General features: G+C 35.9%; 1 protein-coding gene and 1 long non-coding RNA gene across 3 annotated transcripts in view; both read left to right on the plus strand.

The window, feature by feature from the left end:
• The window catches only part of LOC134649539 (uncharacterized), a 405305-nt gene that overhangs the window by 93396 nt on the left and 291604 nt on the right, over positions 1 to 20305 (plus strand). The window lies entirely within an intron of this gene.
• The window catches only part of LOC134649133 (cadherin-86C), a 114951-nt gene that overhangs the window by 76976 nt on the left and 17670 nt on the right, over positions 1 to 20305 (plus strand). Inside the window, exons 3-4 of one of the 2 annotated variants that reach the window (XM_063503851.1) lie at positions 18642 to 18835; positions 19833 to 20077. In XM_063503851.1, coding sequence (XP_063359921.1) covers positions 18646 to 18835; positions 19833 to 20077 — 435 coding nt within the window. In that variant the 5' untranslated portion in view covers positions 18642 to 18645. The remainder of the gene's footprint in view (positions 1 to 18641; positions 18836 to 19832; positions 20078 to 20305) is intronic. The other variant, XM_063503857.1, reaches the window with a different exon arrangement.

Genomic DNA, 20305 nt, shown 5'->3' on the forward strand with positions numbered 1-20305 from the left:
AGAAAGCAATACCAATATTTTTAATATTTACACGAAATTCAAATATTAAATTATTATACATTTTAGTGAGATGCATTACTTTGCTGATTTTGGGTAGATATAATTTAATTTAAGGAAAAATAGAAAATATTTCAGTTTTGTAAGCAACTTTGTTAGTTTTGTGGTAATTAAATTATCAGTTTTTATCGCATAATGGAGGGTTCCGCACTTACGTCGTTTTTACAAGAAGATTAGTTTTTCGGGAAATGAAACCTATTTAAAGGCTTAACCAATCGTGTTAAAAATAACTTTCGTTGAAAGTATTTATTAAACTTTTTTTAGAAGCACGGAAAGTTTTGGTTTAAGTATACTAACTACATAGGTACACTATTGAGTACTTACATACCTACATCTCAGTCATCGTAAACTATTTATTAGTGTGTAGGTTACAAATTGCACATGCGCACAAGTTCCTAGGCATAGAATAACTTCGTCAAGAAGTTTATGGTGATTTGATACCATTCTCTGCTGGCAAGTCACACGAGGTAGAGCTGGGAACTAATCATGTTAACTCTAAGTACGCACAAGGAAAGCGGGCCTCTTGCATAAAAGGTTGTACAGTCACCAGCAATAATATGTAACACAACGAAGGCCGCAAAAATATGTGACGCACACTTATTTCATTGTACTACGAATAAGATCTTGTCAAATATTTTTGCGGCCTTCGTTGTGTAACATATTATTGCTGGCTACTGTACGCTTTCCGCTGTTGATACTAACTTTACTGACAAAGGTGCTAACAAATTATGTACAGATATTTTAAGAGATGGTACTTTACGGTAAAACAATTAACTTTAAATAGAAATTAAGGAAATTTTCATATTTTTTGTTTGTTTTCGTTTACCGAACAAAAAAATAAATTATAATTATATCTAAAAAAATAATCATCATGTGCATTTATCTCATTTAACGACCCGTAAGTATCTGTAGAGTGAGTTAATTTCCGAAAAGAGATAAGTGGAAGTACCTGTCACAGTATAATTGTTCTACATACAGGAATTTTGACCTCTTTTTAAGCTATCAGGAAATTGTAGATACTTGTGACGTTTCATCTGTTCCGTTAGTTTTGATGCTGACTGTACCAACAGAGCGACCGTAGGAACTATTATTTGATATAACATAGTATTAAAAAAGCGGCCAAGTGCGAGTCGGACTCGCCCATGAAGGGTTCCGTATTTAGGGGATTTTGACGTATTAAAAAAAACTACTTACTAGATTTCGTTCAAACCAATTTTCGGTGGAAGTTTGCATGGTAATGTACATCATATATTTTTTTTAGTTTTATCATTCTCTTATTTTAAAAGTTACAGGGGGGGGGACACACATTTTACCACTTTAGAAGTGTCTCTCGCGCAAACTATTCAGTTTAGAAAAAAATGATATTAGAAACCTCAATATCATTTTTGAAGACCTATCCATAGATACCCCACACGTATGGGTTTGATAAAAAATTTTTTTTTGAGTTTCAGTTCTAAGTATGGGGAACCCCCAAAATTTATTGTTTTTTTTCTATGTTTGTATGAGAATCTTAATGCGGTTCACAGAACACATCTACTTACCAAGTTTCAACAGTATAGTTCTTATAGTTTCGGAGAAAAGTGGCTGTGACATACGGACGGACAGACGGACGGACAGACAGACGGACAGACGGACAGACAGACAGACATGACGAATCCATAAGGGTTCCGTTTTTTGCCATTTGGCTACGGAACCCTAAAAACCGTCAACAGGAAAATAAATAAACGCTCTCACGGATGAAAGCCACACAGGCTAGACAATGGCTAATCTTTAATATTCCACGTCGAGACATATCCGACGGATGTGATGTTTGCATTGCATTGCATAAATGCAATAAGCCGGGACCGCGACCCTGACCTGAGGTCATCGAACCTGAGCGTGACACTTCGATTCTCCATCTATCACGACTCGAGATCGCGCCATCGGCGCGGGCGTAGCGCAATACGGTCGGTTCAGGGTGGAATCACATCTGTCAGCATCGAGCCGCATTTTATACATGAGAAATTGCTCGTTAGTATGAAGATGCGTACGCATGCTTTCAGCTTTCCGATGCGTACGCATCTTCATACTAACGAGAGATTTCTCATATATAAAATGCGGCTCGATGCTGACAGATGTGATTTCACCCTCACTGCGCACTTGAACTACAAGACTAGGTATCAGGTCTACAAAAACGTAGGTAAAAAGTATAATTTATTTTATTTTCGTAAGTTTATAATTTAACTTGTTAATAATTAGTAGGGTGACTGCTATACTTATTGACCACTACATAGTAATTGGTCACTCTTAATAATAAAACTTCTATTGGCTTTTTTTCTGATTTGTTAGGAGTGACCAATAACCATGGCAGTCACCCTAATTACCTTCGTAGGTACCTGCAAAATGATTTGGAAAAAAAATCAGATTCCAAAAAAATATATTGTTCATATACAAATTATACAATCAATACATATTGTAAAACCAAGTCCCCTGCCACGTCTGTCTGTCTGTATGTTCGCGATAAACTCAAAAACTACTGTACGGATCTTCATGCGGTTTTCACCTAAAGTGATTCTTGAGGAAGGTTTTGGTGTATCATTTGTAAAGGTTTTGTGTAAATTCGTTGAACTACCCGTGCGAAGCCGGGGCGGGTCGCTTGTAAAACTATAAAAATACTTATCATAGTTATCATGGAAGGTAATAAATAGAAAAGTAATTTTGCATGAAACAAAAATATTGTGAAATTTATAAGGTGATTTGACCAAAATATTGTGAATAAAAATTCTTAAACATTTAGAGCTGACGAATGTTTTCATTGGCATAATGTTCTTACATGGTTCTTTTATTTTTGGGTTGTACTTTGTACAACTAACGAAGTATCGGCTCAATATTTATGTAGCCCCGTTATCAGATCGGAGTCAGCGTTACTTCACCAGACTCAATATAATCAACAATCATTTAACAGTTATCCATCGTATTGTTATTTTTTAGTACCACGTCATCTCTGGCAGGTGCTTTACGATGTAAGCCGATAAGGCTGGCTACGATCTATACCCTGGCGATAAAAACGTCCCGACCGCTTAGCTATTATTAGAAAAAACCGTACTTTTTTTAAAGAGTTATTAAGGTACAAAATCCTATGCCACATAAATGTCGCATAACCTCATAACACGAAGTAACGATAAACATCTTTTATAGGATAAGTACAATGAGAATTTTATATTACACTGTTGTTCGGAAATTTTCTTCAAAAAGAGCCGCTACACGACTTTCGACATCCGTAAAAAATATTTTTCCATATATGTAGATGCCCAAAAAGTGATACCTACTTTACGAAGCTGTTTAGCGTGCGCTGAGTTCACTTTTGCGAGTGGTATTACATTTTTCACAATGTCCCTAATCCAAAAGTTGAAACTTTATTTAGGTATAATTTTAATTACGCCATTTGATATTTATCACGTACAACAAATAAAAATAAATAAAATATTGTGATTTACCTACTTACAATTTAAGTCATTTCATAATGTTAAATATATATTTATCACATTTCTTCAAAACAGATTTTATTTAATTGGCTGAATGGGATGACATAAACAAAAAACCGGCCAAGTGCGAGTCAGACGGTCCAAGGGTTCCGTACATTACCCAATTTTTAGCAATGTATTTTTTAATGTGGAACGTGAATGAAATGTTTTTAAAAAGGATCAAAAACTACGTAATTAAGCCCGACTCACGCTTGACTGCACATTTATAATAGGTTTTCCTGTCATCTATAGGTAGAGAGATGTTTCCAATAAAGTAACTATATATGTAATAATATGTATTGAGTATTAATTTTTTTTGTTCAAAGGTAACCTCCATTGTGCTGGCCTCCGATCTTCATCCGACAAATTCATAGAAGGATCCAATCTATCATTTGTCGAACAATAATATATCGTAATAAGCGAAATAAAATATCTACCCAATGGCAAAAGGTCAGGACTGTTATTCGCAGTTATCTACTTAGTTACGGCTCCATGAGTTTGAATGATTTATTAATTTTAGTGGTTCTTTATTGTATCGTTTTTTGTTAATATGACTTCCTAAATAATAACGTTTATTTGGGAAGTAAATGCGATTTAATAAAAAGTGGTTAAATATAATTTTCTTTTGATTTCTACGAACGTTCGTTAAAGTAGGAAATAAAAAGTAATTGTTTTTCAATATCATGAAAACAAACAGCAAACTGATGATTTCTTGCTTTGTAAATCTTTGAATAACTTATCATTTTGTAATGCTTATAGAAGTGAGTAAACATTTATTTGGCTTTCATCAAAACACGAAATCAATCAATATTACTTACATTTAAAACCCAGAAATTACCAACATTTGCTAGCAATTTACCAGGCCTTAGTAAATGTGTAGTGCAGAGCGAGCCCTTGTAGGGTCTATCTGCGATGGTATCCTACCCGCCATCTTGCAGCAACTTGTAGACCGTACTTTTATGTCTGAGCATATTATTATATTTTTACGTCCCCGCTACGCAAGGAGAAAATCTCACTTCCTGGCCAAGGCAAGACGTAAAATTTTAGACAAACCACGGGCGGTAAATCGTAATGCCCCAGATCGCATATTTATTCCTCACCTTCTTCGGTTCGGGCCACAAACACCTGCGATCTGGAGCATTCACGAATTCACCTCCCTAAGTAGGTATGTAATGTACTAACTATACTGCTAGGTATTTCCCTTACAGATTTTCTGTTGCCGTACCCATTTTTAAACTTCGGTTGATATTCAATCATATTTATAGACATACACCATATATAGGAAAGTAAACAGTGTATCTTCTTGCTAATGTAACTAATAATAAATATCTAATATTAGTGAACTACCTCTCTAACTGCCTACTTACTTACAGCAAGTGGAGTTATATTACAAACATCAAAAACCTACACGAACAGAAAAATGTCGACACTTGTAACAAACAAAACACGACACGGTATTCGGTGCGATTAATGTTAGAAATCGACAACTAGCAGAGATGAACAATGTGAACATGACAACTATCAACTCGAAATCCTTCGGGTTCCGTAACAGACGCCCACTCGATCTTTCGACACTCGAATAGTCATAAATTATAATTTTAAAAGTAGTCGTTGCAGCACGCATGCGTCACAGCTCTAATGAACGGGCCCATGCGGCTAGTTATTTATTCGTATTCCAAACCTAATTTATTTTAGAGCGTTGAGGCTAATTTTATGGCACTAGTTATTGTAAGTTATTGCTCAAGAGTTTTTTAAACTACATACTTATTTATAGGTCTTGCAAAAAACACTAGAAATTACAATCGATAAAATGTGATTAGCTTTTTCCCGCGACTTCGGCTTCGTAGAATGATTATGATGATGATTGTTAAAACTAGCTTAGGTCCTTTCGCGGGTGTCAAACTGTCTCCATGCCAAATTTTATCTAAATATTTATAAGTTTAGCGGTTTAAGCGCGAAAAGGTAACAGACAGACAGACAGGGTTACTTTTGCATTTATAATATTAGTTAAGATAAATTGAATAAATGTATAATACATCATATATTCATAAATGTATCCCTTGTATGTATGTACCTTGTATGTCACTTTATTAGTACATTTTTAACTCTGATCTCTTTTAAACAGAATTTATTCAATGTAACCTATTCAGGTATTTCAAGTGATATTACGAGTACTTAGAGATTTAACCACTTTAAATGTTAAGAATAAAACGTACAAAAAGAACTGCATCACATAAGTACCATTCTTACAAGCACGGCCATACGAGTAACATCGTGGTAACTAAAATCATCATTCAAGCCGCGACTCGCTGGCATATCAGAGCATATCAAAGTTGCATTCAATAACCTGCAATTTACAATCATATGGAACACATTTATCAGTCGCAACATACCGCGATATATGTAAGCCTTTAGTAAAGCAAATATAAACGCTAAAGCACTATGGAACAATGCCTTGGGCTAACGTCTGACCGACCGGCCGCCCCTTGTCCGCTGATTGTACCTTACGATGACAAGCTCACGCTATCGCAAATAAGTATTTATTGCAACTGCACGAATAGATTTATAACCTCTATGATATGATCCTTTGTTTGGCCTTGCCAGAATCATGGCGTCGACCAATTAGGGTAAACTTTGAGTCTCAAAAATGCATTTACATATGCCTATTGATAACTTTTAATCAATATCATTAGGTACAGCGTTTCGGCTACTGGTCCATAGCCCAATGCCGATTGAGGACTGGGAATTTGCGAATGCAGTGGTTTAGTACCTACAGATTCACAGTTCAAATAATTAACCTTTATTGCATTTTTACAAATAATTATTATGAAATTAATGTTACATATTTCCTTTGGACAAACATAAAAATATATCCACGATACTGACAAAAAGAGCGCAATATTCTCTAGACACCGACTCGATGAGTTCGACACGATTATTAACAGGGCAGAGGTCAGATCACTATCGATACAGACTAATCCAACCACCTTACCAAATAATATGAACAGAAAAGCATTCCCTTTATACAAAGACACGGACAGAGATTGATATCAAAAGATAAGCCGTGCCCTTTGGAAATAAAAATCTTATTAAGCCCCGATATCTCAGGAATGTTTTAACAAGAAAAAGACGAACGCAATCATAATAAATTATTATAATGATGAACGCGATACACGTGTGTTGCGCTACGGCCATTTCATTACAGCAAAATTGTAAGTGGAGGGTCAGATAGCGACCATGTGGTAGCGACCCTATGTGAGGCTAGGTACGCCGGCTACCGGTACACTTCTGTCGGTGACCTCGGTTCAGCGGCGCATTCCTTCTTAGGCTTAATAATACACATGAGTCGGACGTAACGATCTGCTCCGTGCACGCTCATTAAATATCCTTCTGGATCCATGCCATGCCATATTCGTTATTATGTGGCCCTAGTACAGTCCGTGATATACTTGCTGTTTTCAATTTTCCGCATTTGCGGTACCTACTTAGATACTACCCGTATATTGAAATCTATGATTTAATTTGTATTGAAAGATAATAATTACGCAAGACTATAGCCGGTGGTGTTGATGGTGTTGTAATCATACAACAACAAGTTTAACTGAAAATTTGAAAAATTGTGTCGTAACTAGGTTAAGTGTTCACTAAGTGAGCATACGTATAGGTAATATAGGTATTCGTTACTATTTCAATATCAAATAAAATAGTATTAGACAGAATGAAAAAACAAAGGAAGTCGTATTGACAACCAAAAGAAGAAAAACAGCATATTTTGGACATATCTACAGAAACACCAAATATGCGTTACTAAAAAACATTATAGAGGGAAAAATTGATGGAAAAAGAGGTAGAGGAAGACCCAGAACATCATGGTGCGGTAATATAAGGAGTTGGACCGGTATTACGAACGCTACCACTCTGGGCAGAGTGGCGAAACATAGAGAGGACTTTCGCATGGTGATCGCCGACATCCGTTAGGATACAGCACGCTGAAGAAGAAGTTACTATTTCGTAATTACTTTACAACCCTTGTCAAATAAATATAGAAATCTTCACTAGAATTTTATTTGAATATTATTTTGCTCGTGTGACATGACGTTGCGTAAATTACCAAGACACAATTCATCTATCTAAGAGATATGTCACACTCGGACGTATATAATTATGATAATCTCGACAATACACAGCATCCGGTACCACCCCGCACATTGTCACGGTCGACGACGCCGCCTATCCATATATTTTTTTTATATCTTACCCTGGGGCCTGGATGATAAAGCGCAATAGCGTGGTAGGACCTTGTTCCAGAACGTCATATAGTAATATGCTTTTTTGCTAATGCATGCTTTAACGATGCTACTTCATTCGACATTGGTCGATATTATCTACGCTATCATTTTTATATTAGCAACGCAAGGTGCCAAAAAAACTAACTTAATATCATCCGAATTAAGCATGAAATAGACAACAAATTGTGTTCTTTATTTGAATAGACGAAATGTTTCTTTACGTTAATTTAATCAGTTACAGCAATAACTGTCTGTTGAGTGAAAAATGTCGTTCATTTTGATCGTTCGTTCCCACGCGTTCGAGTAGGTAGTGTTAAAAGCTTGTCACCATCGGCTTTTAATGTAAGTACCTAATTACTTTATTATTTAAATCTTAGTTGAATAATTACCAGAAACTGTTAAATTGACTTAAAATTAATGTACAAATGACGGTGTTTGTAAACAAACTTGGTCGGAGAGAAGGTGGATCTTAAAATATCGAATAAAATTAATCGAAAGTTTTTACTGCACTGGAAACGATTAGTATTTTACACCTTGTACGTGATCCAATGCCCGATGTAACGGTAACAGTCAATTGGTGTTCCGAAAAGCGTCCCGTGTGATCAAAGTATTCTGTTGCATGTATTGAGCATTTTTGTGCTATCATCCTATCTCCATAGAGCATAGAATAGCCTGTGGTTGAACTAATAATTATGTTTAGAAGCTTGTACATTACAAGGTCTTGTTATCGGCAGGTAATTGAACACGTCAAAGTACCGTGAATGGTACAACGGCGTCTAATAAGGAGGTAACTGTTTACCAAAGATGTTGCGGTTTTGGGTCTAAATTGTGTAGCTGTATTCGGCAATGTGGGCCAAAACAATCGTTTATTTTTTGGTACTTATATTTTTATCACACTATCTTACTAATGTACCTACAAAAGAGCTATGTAAGGAAATAAAATTCCTCGGTAAAGTGGTGCCAGTTATTAACCGAAATAGTTATTTACGATACAAGTGCGGAAAAGAGGAAATTCGAAACGAGTGGCGATAAATTAAAACACGACCGAAGAGAGTGGTTTAAATCGACACGAGTTGCGAATTACCTATTCGCACGTGTATCGTACAACGTTTTACAGTACATATGGCCCTTTAAACTTTTGACATACACACGAAAAGTGCTACTTTACGCACTAGTGCGGGAAAATAGGGCCATATGTACTGTAAAATTATTTATACCTTTGCCATCCTTTTGGAATTTTTATACGTATTTTGATAAGATATTTTTTAATATTTCAGATATTTTAATATAATTCAATACCCTATATTTACTGTAATTAACTCTACCCTTCATTTTGATTTCAATTTCCCGTTCCCCACCCATTATTTAAGTAACCCTCATTGCTTAAGTTAAATTTTCCCAGCCAGTTTTGAACTAGTTTCCGGTTTCTAATTGATCTAAAGTTTGTTATATACTTACCTACTACGTATTCGGTTATCATCTAAGTGGTTTGATGGTGGACGCTGAGGTTCCCATAGTTGTTTACACAAAATAATTACATAATTTCGACGTTGTCGTCGCCCTTCGAAATCATATGAATAGCTTATTATTGATTGTACAGGAAAAAATAACACTTGTAGGTAATGAAAGGGTACCTAAAGCTGAATTAATAGCTAACAAATAATAACATTTATCAACGTTGTAATCCGATAGGTGATAAAAAGAAACTAAGATAATTAACCCAGTTAGGGCCACTTGCACCATCCCACTAACCCGGGGTTAACCGGTTAAACCGTTAACCCAGTGTCAAATTGTACTTTGTAACCACGGTAACTCCAGGTTTAACCGGTTAACCCCGGGTTAGTGAAGGGTGCTAATGGCCCCTAGTGAGCTCAAGTCTCCTTGGCGCTTAACTTTCCTATATTGATTTTGGTTAGGAAAAATGCAAAAAGAGGGTCAAAATTTATGTTCTTTATAACCTTTCCATAATACAAGGTTGAGTGTTATATTCAGAATAGCGTTACAATATCCAAAAACGTGTTTGGCCTACTATCTGGAATTATAGTCACGTCGGTTTTAAGCGAGATCAAGTGTCGCAAAAGGACTTATTATTTTATGCAATAAGTGCACAGTATTCAGACGGAACGTGACCGGGGAAAGTGGATCGCAGAGTGCGAATTTATCAAGTGTACCGGATGGCAGCTCACCATTCCTTGCATAATATTGCGTGGGGAAATCTATAGCGTATCCGAACGGCTCGCTCTGAGTACCATTTGCCTAGACAATGGGTCATATAATTTGACTATATAGATGTAATGTCCCCTGTAATTCAGAAGTGAGCGATGAGAATTCAGATCATTGTGATCTGAATTCTCATCGCTAGGTGAAGGTAGCACTAAATATTCCGAGTTATTAATCCATACAAATATACATATAAATGCTGTTCGTGTGTTACCTCTTCACGCTTAAACCGCACAACCGATTTAGATGAAACAGGGTATGAAGATAGATTGACTCATGAGGAAGGTAGGGTCGCGTAGGTAAAATGACCATGGAGAAACATAAAATGAATGAGGAATTGATAAAAAGTAACTAGAAGCGCGATTTTGTTATGAAACAGTTACCTACTTATTATTAATTAATTAAAACGGTTTTTTTCCAATAACTAGCAATTTTTCGATGTCGGTTGACAAGTATTACAAGTTTATGTCTACTATTATTAAAATGAAATGTTTTCTGTAAACCAGAATTTGATGTTACATTTCTAAGATCAGGATTATCATGAGCCTTCAGTAGAAACAAATGACTGTTTATTTTAACGTCGAGTATCTCCTTACTATTGTAAACTATGGCAAACCCATTGTCGTGAAAATACTATTTCCATTGTGCCATGACGAACTTAACAGATCATATCTCCTCATGACAAACTACGTTAGAAACAAAATAAACTATAGCAGTGAATCGATTATATGTCTGGATTTTTATGAGGAGCTCGTTAACAGTACCGCCTTAAATTGCACAAGAACATTTATATCTTACAATAAATTTTATACGAGCTCTAAAACTATTGGAATCTAATGTGTTCAGAGTTATGTAACGTACCTATAGGCGGTTGTGTTTGTCAATAAACCTTGTCGACACGACCGATATCATTTGAGAGTCATTTGTATTAGTTTATTAGTATTGTAACTTAAGGCAATCTGTAATGACTGACAACACCGTATCGTTATTAATTGTCAGTCCCAACAGAATAACATATTGACTCAAGATAAGACGCATGTAAATCTACTAATTGAACAAGAAGTGTTTTGAAATTGGGACTTAGACTTACAACGTTCATAGAATCGAGCTTGAGTTAAAATATAACTTAAACAATAAAAGTTAAAGCTTAGGTTTTGGCAGAATTAATGGGTCCGTTCGGAAAGCGAACCCAAAAAGGCAAATACAAAAGTTAGTTATTTGACCTTAAATCCATCACAGTTGATTGCTAAGCCCGCCCCCGTTTCAATTTGCATTAATTTTCGTTCGAGCGAAACTCATGTTGGTAATATAGGGTGTTAAAGGTTGGTGTTGGGTGTTATTCACACAAAATCGGAATGGAATAATTAACATGTAAATAAAAGTAAAACAATTGATCTGTAGGGATGGAACTACCGGAACGTAAATAGGTACCTACTTACTGTACGGCTACCATCAGTTTGGCACTGACATAAACGCCGTCGAGAACGTAATTTACTTATTTCTATACATCTCGCTCGTACTCGCATATTAGTGCAAGCGTGATGTATAGAAAGTAAATTACGTTCTCGATAGCGTATATGTCAGTTTTGACACTGTCATTGACTCATGGTACGGGCCCTTGACATAAAATTTACCGAGTTACCATCTTATTTTCTAAAGTAGGTACTTAAAAGTGCCAAAAGTCTATTTAATAAGAATTTGCGGCGAAACTATTTCTTACGAAGGCAACTGCCCATTAAATCTCAATATCATTAAATCTGACCATTAAATCTAGAGGGTAAGCTGTTGAGAGTAATCCAGTTTTCTTAAAAAGTACCTACCACGCTGGAAACATTGATTACGCATTTGAGCTTTAAATAGGCACTTACTTACTTTCCCACCTTATGTTCATGTCTGAATTTTTATATTGATTTTCTTCTTGGTACAAACATTTTTTTAACGTTTAAAATGAAATATAATAATAATAGAAAATCTACATTTGTTGCCTTATGAAGGAATAATCAAATTAATAATATAAATAGTTTTATTGGTTCTTGGTAATTTTCAATGATTTTTTTAAACCGTAATTGCATATAACACTCTAATAATAAGCTATTATCAGCGTTATAAATAAATTATATTATAAATCATGATCATAAAGAATGTTTCCATCCTGGTACCTACTGTTTATTAATCAGAAACTTTTAATTTCAAAACTTGAGTGAGTAGCTCAGTCCTTCAGTGAAACTTTCTCAAACCGAATAAAAAGACGACTATACAGTCAATTAATGTCACCGTGTAGCACTGGTCGGAGTCCCGTCGTGCCACGAGGTCAAAGGGCCGGCTCGCGTGATCCTAGCCATAACGATATCTTGCCCGAATTCACCGCGGCTGACCTAAAGACTGAACATATTGCTAAAATCATTTGTAACAATGTACCTAGGTATATATTTTTTCACATCCAGTTTTCCAGCATGTAAAAGTATTTAAAAAAATACACTTGTTCAGAAGGACAGCTAACTTTGCAATTTTCAATTCGTGATATGGGAAAGAAAGATTATATGACGGTAGATAAAAGTCAGTAAGACCCTGTGGGCCTTGCCTCGTTACGCAAAGGAAATGTACTGTCATTTATGAAATGATCTGGTCGTGTAGAACAAAACCTACTCAATCACTTGAGAATCTTGATTTAAAATGAGCATAGGTGTGTATCTTTTTCGAGATGTTGTGCCTTTAATTCTTTAATTCTACAAAAATGTATGCTACATAATACATATGGAATAGATACTTTTGCTACTTAGCTAACATATGCAATAAATAAGTTTTGCAGGATTTACTTATTCAATGGCTGAATTTACTTTGTTTGTAATTCATTTTAGATTGGGGTTATATAATTATGTATTTTTTTTAACGTGATATAACAATTTTTTTTGATATTATATAATGTTTTTAAGGTAGCAATTAGCTTGCAAACACTGAAACCCAACTATTTCACTTATAGGTAGTATTATCCTAACATAAAATAAAGTGGAACTAGGGACCTATTGTAAAAGCTTTTAGCCAACAAGTTAATACACCTTTGGGGTTTGTAATAAAATTAGCTAAATACTCCAAAACACAAGAAGCAGTACAAATGCTCTTTATTATTAAGAAAACAGTAACCATTATAATAACGCAGTTATAATGGACCCGCGTTGAGGTCACGATGTTAAACGAACGACATTAATAAGCTCTAATAAGTTTGCCTCCGTCTTAGATCCCACAGATTCGCTTCCTTCTATTTAGACGCCTTTATCTACTTAATTATCTTTGTTAAATATCGACAATTTCTCTGACCTATTCTTACAGATATACATTATGTACAGTGCAAGTGTTAATCTACGTAGTCCTTTTTTATTTGAAAAGCAAACAATTGATTTTAAAACAATCATTATGGGTAGGTACGAGTATCAGTCGTTCATTTGTATAATAGAGCGAAAAATAAATTCTACTTCTTGCATACTTTTTCATTCCAGACATTTAAATTCGACGTTTATTGTTAAAAATAAGATACCTAAAATTACACGTAAATATTGACTCGGTTTAGCACGATTTCAAAACATGCATTTACGTACACATTAATTAACTACGTTCTTGTCTTGATTGGAATTAGCGTATTTATCTAAACGCCTGTGAAATAAATGCGTATTATGATCATACCTGAACCTATTTAGTAGGTAACAATTAATTTTCTTGGCTTGCGTTATATATACAGTTGCTTAGTAACTTAAAATAAGGTTACGAAACATTAATCCAAAGTTAACCTCGTTTAAGACTTTGATTGGACGTGACCGGCCGACGTAGCCTACATTACATACTAACTGCTTTTACTATATATTATAGTCCGAAGGGCGGAAAATCGATACATAGTATTGACCAGCACATCGTTACCACGTGACCCGCGCATTTTATACATCAAATTTACAAAACCAATATTTGTTGCTGATCCATTAGGGAATTGGATCCGCGAATTTTTAAAAGCCTTCTCGTAAATACATACCTACTTATCCTTAAAGAACTCATTTCCTTTCGCGTCCAACACCCCGAGATAAGGATTCATTCCCATTTTGAAATTATATTAATACCCAGATAAAGACACGTAGGTAATTATTATTTTTCACGTGTTACTGAAATCATTTACGAAAACAGATAATTACTTAACTGTACTAAACAAGGATTTGGAAATCCAGCTATATTTAGAAATACATATACGGATAATCCTATTGCGACCTTTGCGAGCTTCCTACGATTAAGGTCAAGCGTTTTTCAGAAGTAGGTATTTAACCACGTCAAATTTAATATGAATTAAATCGTAAACAATAGCGTTTTTCATCATGGAAATACATGTATCAGGCGTACAATTTTACAAGGCCGCTTGATTAGTGAATAAGGGGATAGCTTAATAATGACCCCACATCTTCACAAATCGATCAGCGTACAACTTGGGTTGTTATGAGGCGGTGTATTAGAATTTATAATAAGCGAGGCGCTATCAGCGCACGTCGGCTCACACACTCAGTGTTATGCTTATGATAATGGCGGCGCCGCGGCCGCGAAGCACTGAGGTCAGCGCGGCGACATCGTGCGCAGCCATTTTTGCAGTATCTCCCGCTGTTCCAGCCGGCTCATGCTGCCCCGCGGCCCGACCGCTTCCAACCCGAGAAATATTACTCATAAATAACTATGACAAATGATATTCCGCTACGATCGTTGCGCTCTAACCATTTCTGGAGTAGACCGCGTCATGTTCCACCCTCATTACTTTTTATGGGGATGTGATAGAGCGTTTTAGCACGTTCTGCCATTTACACAGGTTCCCGATTTTGGACGAGTTGTGTCCGCTTACAGTATTGCGGTTCTAATCACGTTTACGAAAAGTTCAGCTCAACTTTCATCCGTAAAATTGAGATAAATAAGTACCTACCAAAGAGTATTTTAATGATTTAAGCTCGTAGAGCCCAGTTTAATAATCCTTTAATTGCGTTCACTTGCTTTGTCCGTTATTGAATGTTTGATTGGCTTTCTACCACTTATTTTATCAATATATACATATAGGTACTGATCGCGGATATAGGTACATATGTTGAAGGATATTAACTATAGGTAAGTAGTATTCACATTCTAAAGCGACGAGTGTAAGACGGTGATACGAAAAATATAATATAATCCGATTACCGAGTATTTAACGTGCAAGTTATATCTTTCTGACAACTATGCAGCAACCTACAAACTTACTCATTCCGACCTTGGAGGCGGTAATGGCGAAGATCTAGTATGAAATGGCGTTAGTTCCAATTTTTGGTGAAGGAGCACATAACTTTGTAGCACGTACATTTAATCTGCTATCGAGGCGTCGATATCTGCGGCCGCACGCGACAAGATTTAAAGTTGCAGGCGAATGGCACGTCAGACAAATATTTCACCTTGGTTTGTAGCAAGCGGAAGCACTAGATCTAGTGCAACTTAGAAGATAACGGAGCTGTCTAGAAAGTTATTATATTTTAGAACTTCTATGAAGAAACTAAACTTCCGCATAAAGATTTTTCTTATAAGTAGCTAAATATTTTAAACTCATAGGATTTTATAATTTAAATTATGGTAATCCACGTAACTACAAACAGTTTCGCCTTTATTATTTTTGATTATTGACCGTGACATAAAAAAATATCAAATATGTGTCCGTTATAATAAGCTTTAAAGCCATAAGTCCGCCATTTGTAGTTATTTTTAGTATAATATATTAATAATTAATTTAATAATAATAAATAAATAAACAAATATGTATTCTAGGACATCCTTACATAAATTGACTAAGCCCCACAGTAACCTTAAGAACGCTTGTATTGTTTGTACTCTGACAACGATATAAAATAAAAATACATAGACGAAAACATCCATGACTCGGGAACAAATATCTGTGCTCATCACACAAATAAATGCCGTTATCGGGATTCAAGCCCATGACCATCGGCTTTATTAAGCAGGGTCACTAACAACAAGACCAGACCAGTCGCCAAAAACCGTTAAACATCAAACAATAAAAACTTTACCTTCTACAACACAAAAATGATACTAACACAAATAAAAGAAAAACACTACTTAGGTGGTTATCAAAGTGTTCTAAACTTACTAAACCTGCCAAGTGAAAAATGTTTCAAATCAATTTAGATCCGCTTTCAAAGTCGAGTTGCGTTGGCAAGTTGATCCGTGTTTACTTGCCAGAGAACTTGTAACTTGTCTGTTCTTCGTCGACGCAGATAGCTCTTAAGACACAAACATAAGACGCGATTTCAATAGCTGGTTTCCTGAATATACAATTCGGTAAATTACTACATTAAATTAATAATACGTGGACATTACACGATTTTAAAGCTGTAATAGAGCGACTCTGACGTTAACAGACGAGAAAAACACAATAAAACGAGAGTCTTTTATTGTAATTAAAATACAGGTTATAAAATATTCTAACAACACAACAACTAAATATTCCCATTACTGAAACTCTTGCATCTGATTGTAATTATATCGTTGTTCCAGTGCAACAATCAAATAAAATTAAAGATTGGTCTGTTACCCTAGCGTTATTATCGCTGCAGCTAGTACCAATGTGAGTAGTAAATTAAATTCCTTAAGAACCAACAACTCGCATTACTGAACCGCCTCTCATCCCTACAAGGTTACATTAAAAATAAACTCAACTCGTATGTATGAACCGACATGAAATTGAAATTGAGTTATGCTCAAACCAGTTATTACCCGCAAAGCTATAAAGCGTCGCTTCCTGCTCGTAGCGGACAGAAGCCGAGCTATGATTTCATAACAATTTTCCCTTTCGCAAGTCTGAGTTCGAGAAGGCTTAGTTTCTTAGTAGAATAAACTTTGCTTTTATGAATTAGGTATCTAAATTACTTTTTTTTTGCTCTGAGCCCTGCAAACTTCAACACTTATTACTAAACTATATTAAGTAAGTTATATACTTCCTTCTCTTCTCAACATATTAGCAACCATTGCTGCTCATTTGTTTTTTCCATTTCGTTTTGAATGTGGCGGTCCTATGCGGCCTTGCCATCTTTTTAATTTCGTCCAACCATCTGAACCCGACTCTCTGTCGTAAAGTGAAGTACCTAGTACTATCAGTTTGGTAAGACACAATTGTTGTGTGTTATGTGCTTTTATAGGCTATTGCTGAATGAACCACAAAGCGCATGTTTAGTTTAATAATCCACACCTCTATGTGAAGCAGAGATTGGTAATTCTGGTGCGATTCCGAGCCTCATTGTGCAAGAGATTGTTGCAACAGTAAGCTTCTGATAAATTTGACGCAATCATAAAATAACGGTTCATCTTTACTGCAGATAAATAAACCCTTGAAGTAAAGTATTACTAAAATTATCAATCTGAAAATGTCTACGTTTCTATATTTGGATAATAATTATAATCTAGAATATTTATTAATGTACCAAGTTTACACGTAAAAGATAAAGAAAAATACAATCACTACAAAAACCCTGACAAGTAAGAAATATTTCTAGAAAAGAATATAATATAATATAGTATATATATAGAACCAATCCAAAAGACTGACATAATTATGTCAGATCAAATATTCACGAAAATCGGAGCACCAACCTCTCGCCGAAGCTAAACAACTTCGTAACAAAATTGGAAGAATATTCGATGTTTTCTTTGAAATCCTTAGATCCATGTCGTCCACATTGTAATAACAATAACTTTTTTAATTCTTGTTGTTTGAGATGTTGATAGAATTGTTTGAAGAGCGATCGGATAATCTTGTTTCGAATTCGACGTTGTTTATGTACGAATTAAGCTATTACTTTGATTTTACCAATTTGTCTCCCCTAAAACTTGTGTTTTGATAGGCATGATCTCATAAATAAAACTTTGTCCGCATTAATTTAGGATAAAATGAGAAGTATTCATGGAGGGTCCATAGTGTAGATACTAGACCCGGACCGAGTTAACTCTGCATAGCATTTGCAATGACATAGTGTGGCATTGTCACCATTATTATCAAATTTCTGTGAAAATATGACGTTCATAATGACGACCACTCGCTTGTGCACACACATGTTAAAATAAAATTATAAATACAATACAACTTTAAAGGTTTTATTATTTATTTATTTAGAAAACCAAAAGCCAAATACATCTTTACAACTGCCAATTTTACAAATAAGTCTTACAAAAATGGAGGCCTAAAATTTCATACGTTACTAAGTAGACTATTACAATTAATTGTAGCCATTGTAGGTTACTTAATTATAAATTACCCATTTAGTTGTGTACTACACGCAAATAAAGTAACAAAACATACAAAACAATGCAAAATATTACTAGAAACACTTTATCAATTTCTTGAAAACAAAATATGCCGAACTTTGTTCTTGAAAACGGACAAACTATGAACAAAGATATCTTTATCATTAAGCGACTCATTATACATAATTACATATTTACGTTACGTTACGTTATATATATTAAGTATAAGGTAACATTTAACAAAATAACATCTAATGTCCATTATAATTGTCAGCAGGATGACCTGGCGCTGGGCACTGGTGTTGACGTGCCTAGCATGGGGCGCGCTGGGCGGCGAGCCGGTGTTCGACCCCACCACGCTGATGCGGCTCGTGCTGGTGCCGGCGGACGCGGCCGTCGGCTCCGTCATCTACAGGGTGCGCGCCTCCGATCCAGACTTCGATTATCCGCTGCACTTTGAGCTGATAGGTGAGCAGTCGATTTAAGATGCATTATCACTACATAATATAAAACAAAGTCGCTTCCCGCTGTCTGTCCCTATGTATGCTTAGATCTTTAAACTACGCAACGGATTTTGATGCGGTTTTTTTCAATAGATAGAGTGATTCAAGAGGAAGGTTTGTGTATACTTTATTAACCCGTACAAAGCCGGGGCAGGTCGCTAGTTCGATATAATCCTGTGCTGGCAAATGGCTCCGCATCGACCAGAAACTCTAGAGCATGAGTTTGAGATGAGTGGGCCGCGCTCTCCTAATACGTAGGCTAAGAGAAACGTCAAGGTGAATCGTAAATTTTAGCCAATGAAGAGACAATTACTATTTTTTTTTACTATCACAACTTTTGAAGGAGGGGCACGTCTACAAAGGAACGAACAGGTTAGAAACCCCTGCTCAAAAATGACCACACTGTCTATGTTGCTAATTTAGGTATATAAATACGTAATAATGTAGATACATCTCTAAAGTGTCATTCCATGGAACTTGCTAACTATGTAAACATAAGTCACTAGTAAATTGACATTCAGAGACAATTTCAATATGGCGGTTTGTTTACATAGTTAGCAAGTTCCATAGAATGATACGTTACTGAAAACTATAAATACTATTTCCTTATGAATCCACCACGATTAAACTATCCCGCTTACTAAATAATGTCGCAATTACTTGAACCAGAAAACGTTATCAAACTGTTTAAACAAAGCACTTTCAATTACTATCAATCAAACCTTTGTTTTCCCGTTATTCGGTATCCGATCGCTTTCTACACAATTCCAGTTACCTATTCCGAATTTTGTTGTGTCGCACTATCAATGAAAGTGTCAGCGTCACGCCAGAGCGGTTTAGTATCTCGTTCATCGTAAAGGGCATTTGAACGTTAAAAATCTGAACTTGATTTGATATTGTGCAAATGTGCTCCAATCAACCTCCTTGACGTTTTTTTTTTAGTTGTATTCGTTTAATCGCAGGTCAAATGGGTCGTTTGGACGTCGGCGTCGAAACATTGCCATGCACCCGCTACAACTCCGTGTGCCAAGCCAACGTGATCCTCCTCCGGCGACTCGAGCCCGGGCGCTACGTGGACTTCAGGCTGTCCGTGAGGAACACCAGGGGCCGCAGCAGCAGGATCGCCTGCTCCATCACCGGGACCAACGCGACCACCCCGAGGGACACCATATTCCCTCACCAGCCACCTATCGTCTTGGTGCCTGAGGTATGTGGTGTTTAACCTCCTGACGAACTAGTATCAAAATTTGCCAGACAAAACCAAAAATAAGATTTAATTACCTACGAGTTGAACTTGGGGAACATAGCTGTAGTGACCATAGTTCCACCCAAAGTACGGTACTTAATGCAGATACGTAAGATATGTTTTTGCTCCCAAAGTTTTCTTAAAGTGACTGAATAGGATACCGATTGTATTTGACACAATTTGATTACT

Source organism: Cydia amplana, chromosome 1 (assembly GCF_948474715.1).
Source record: "Cydia amplana chromosome 1, ilCydAmpl1.1, whole genome shotgun sequence".
NCBI lineage: Eukaryota > Metazoa > Arthropoda > Insecta > Lepidoptera > Tortricidae > Cydia > Cydia amplana.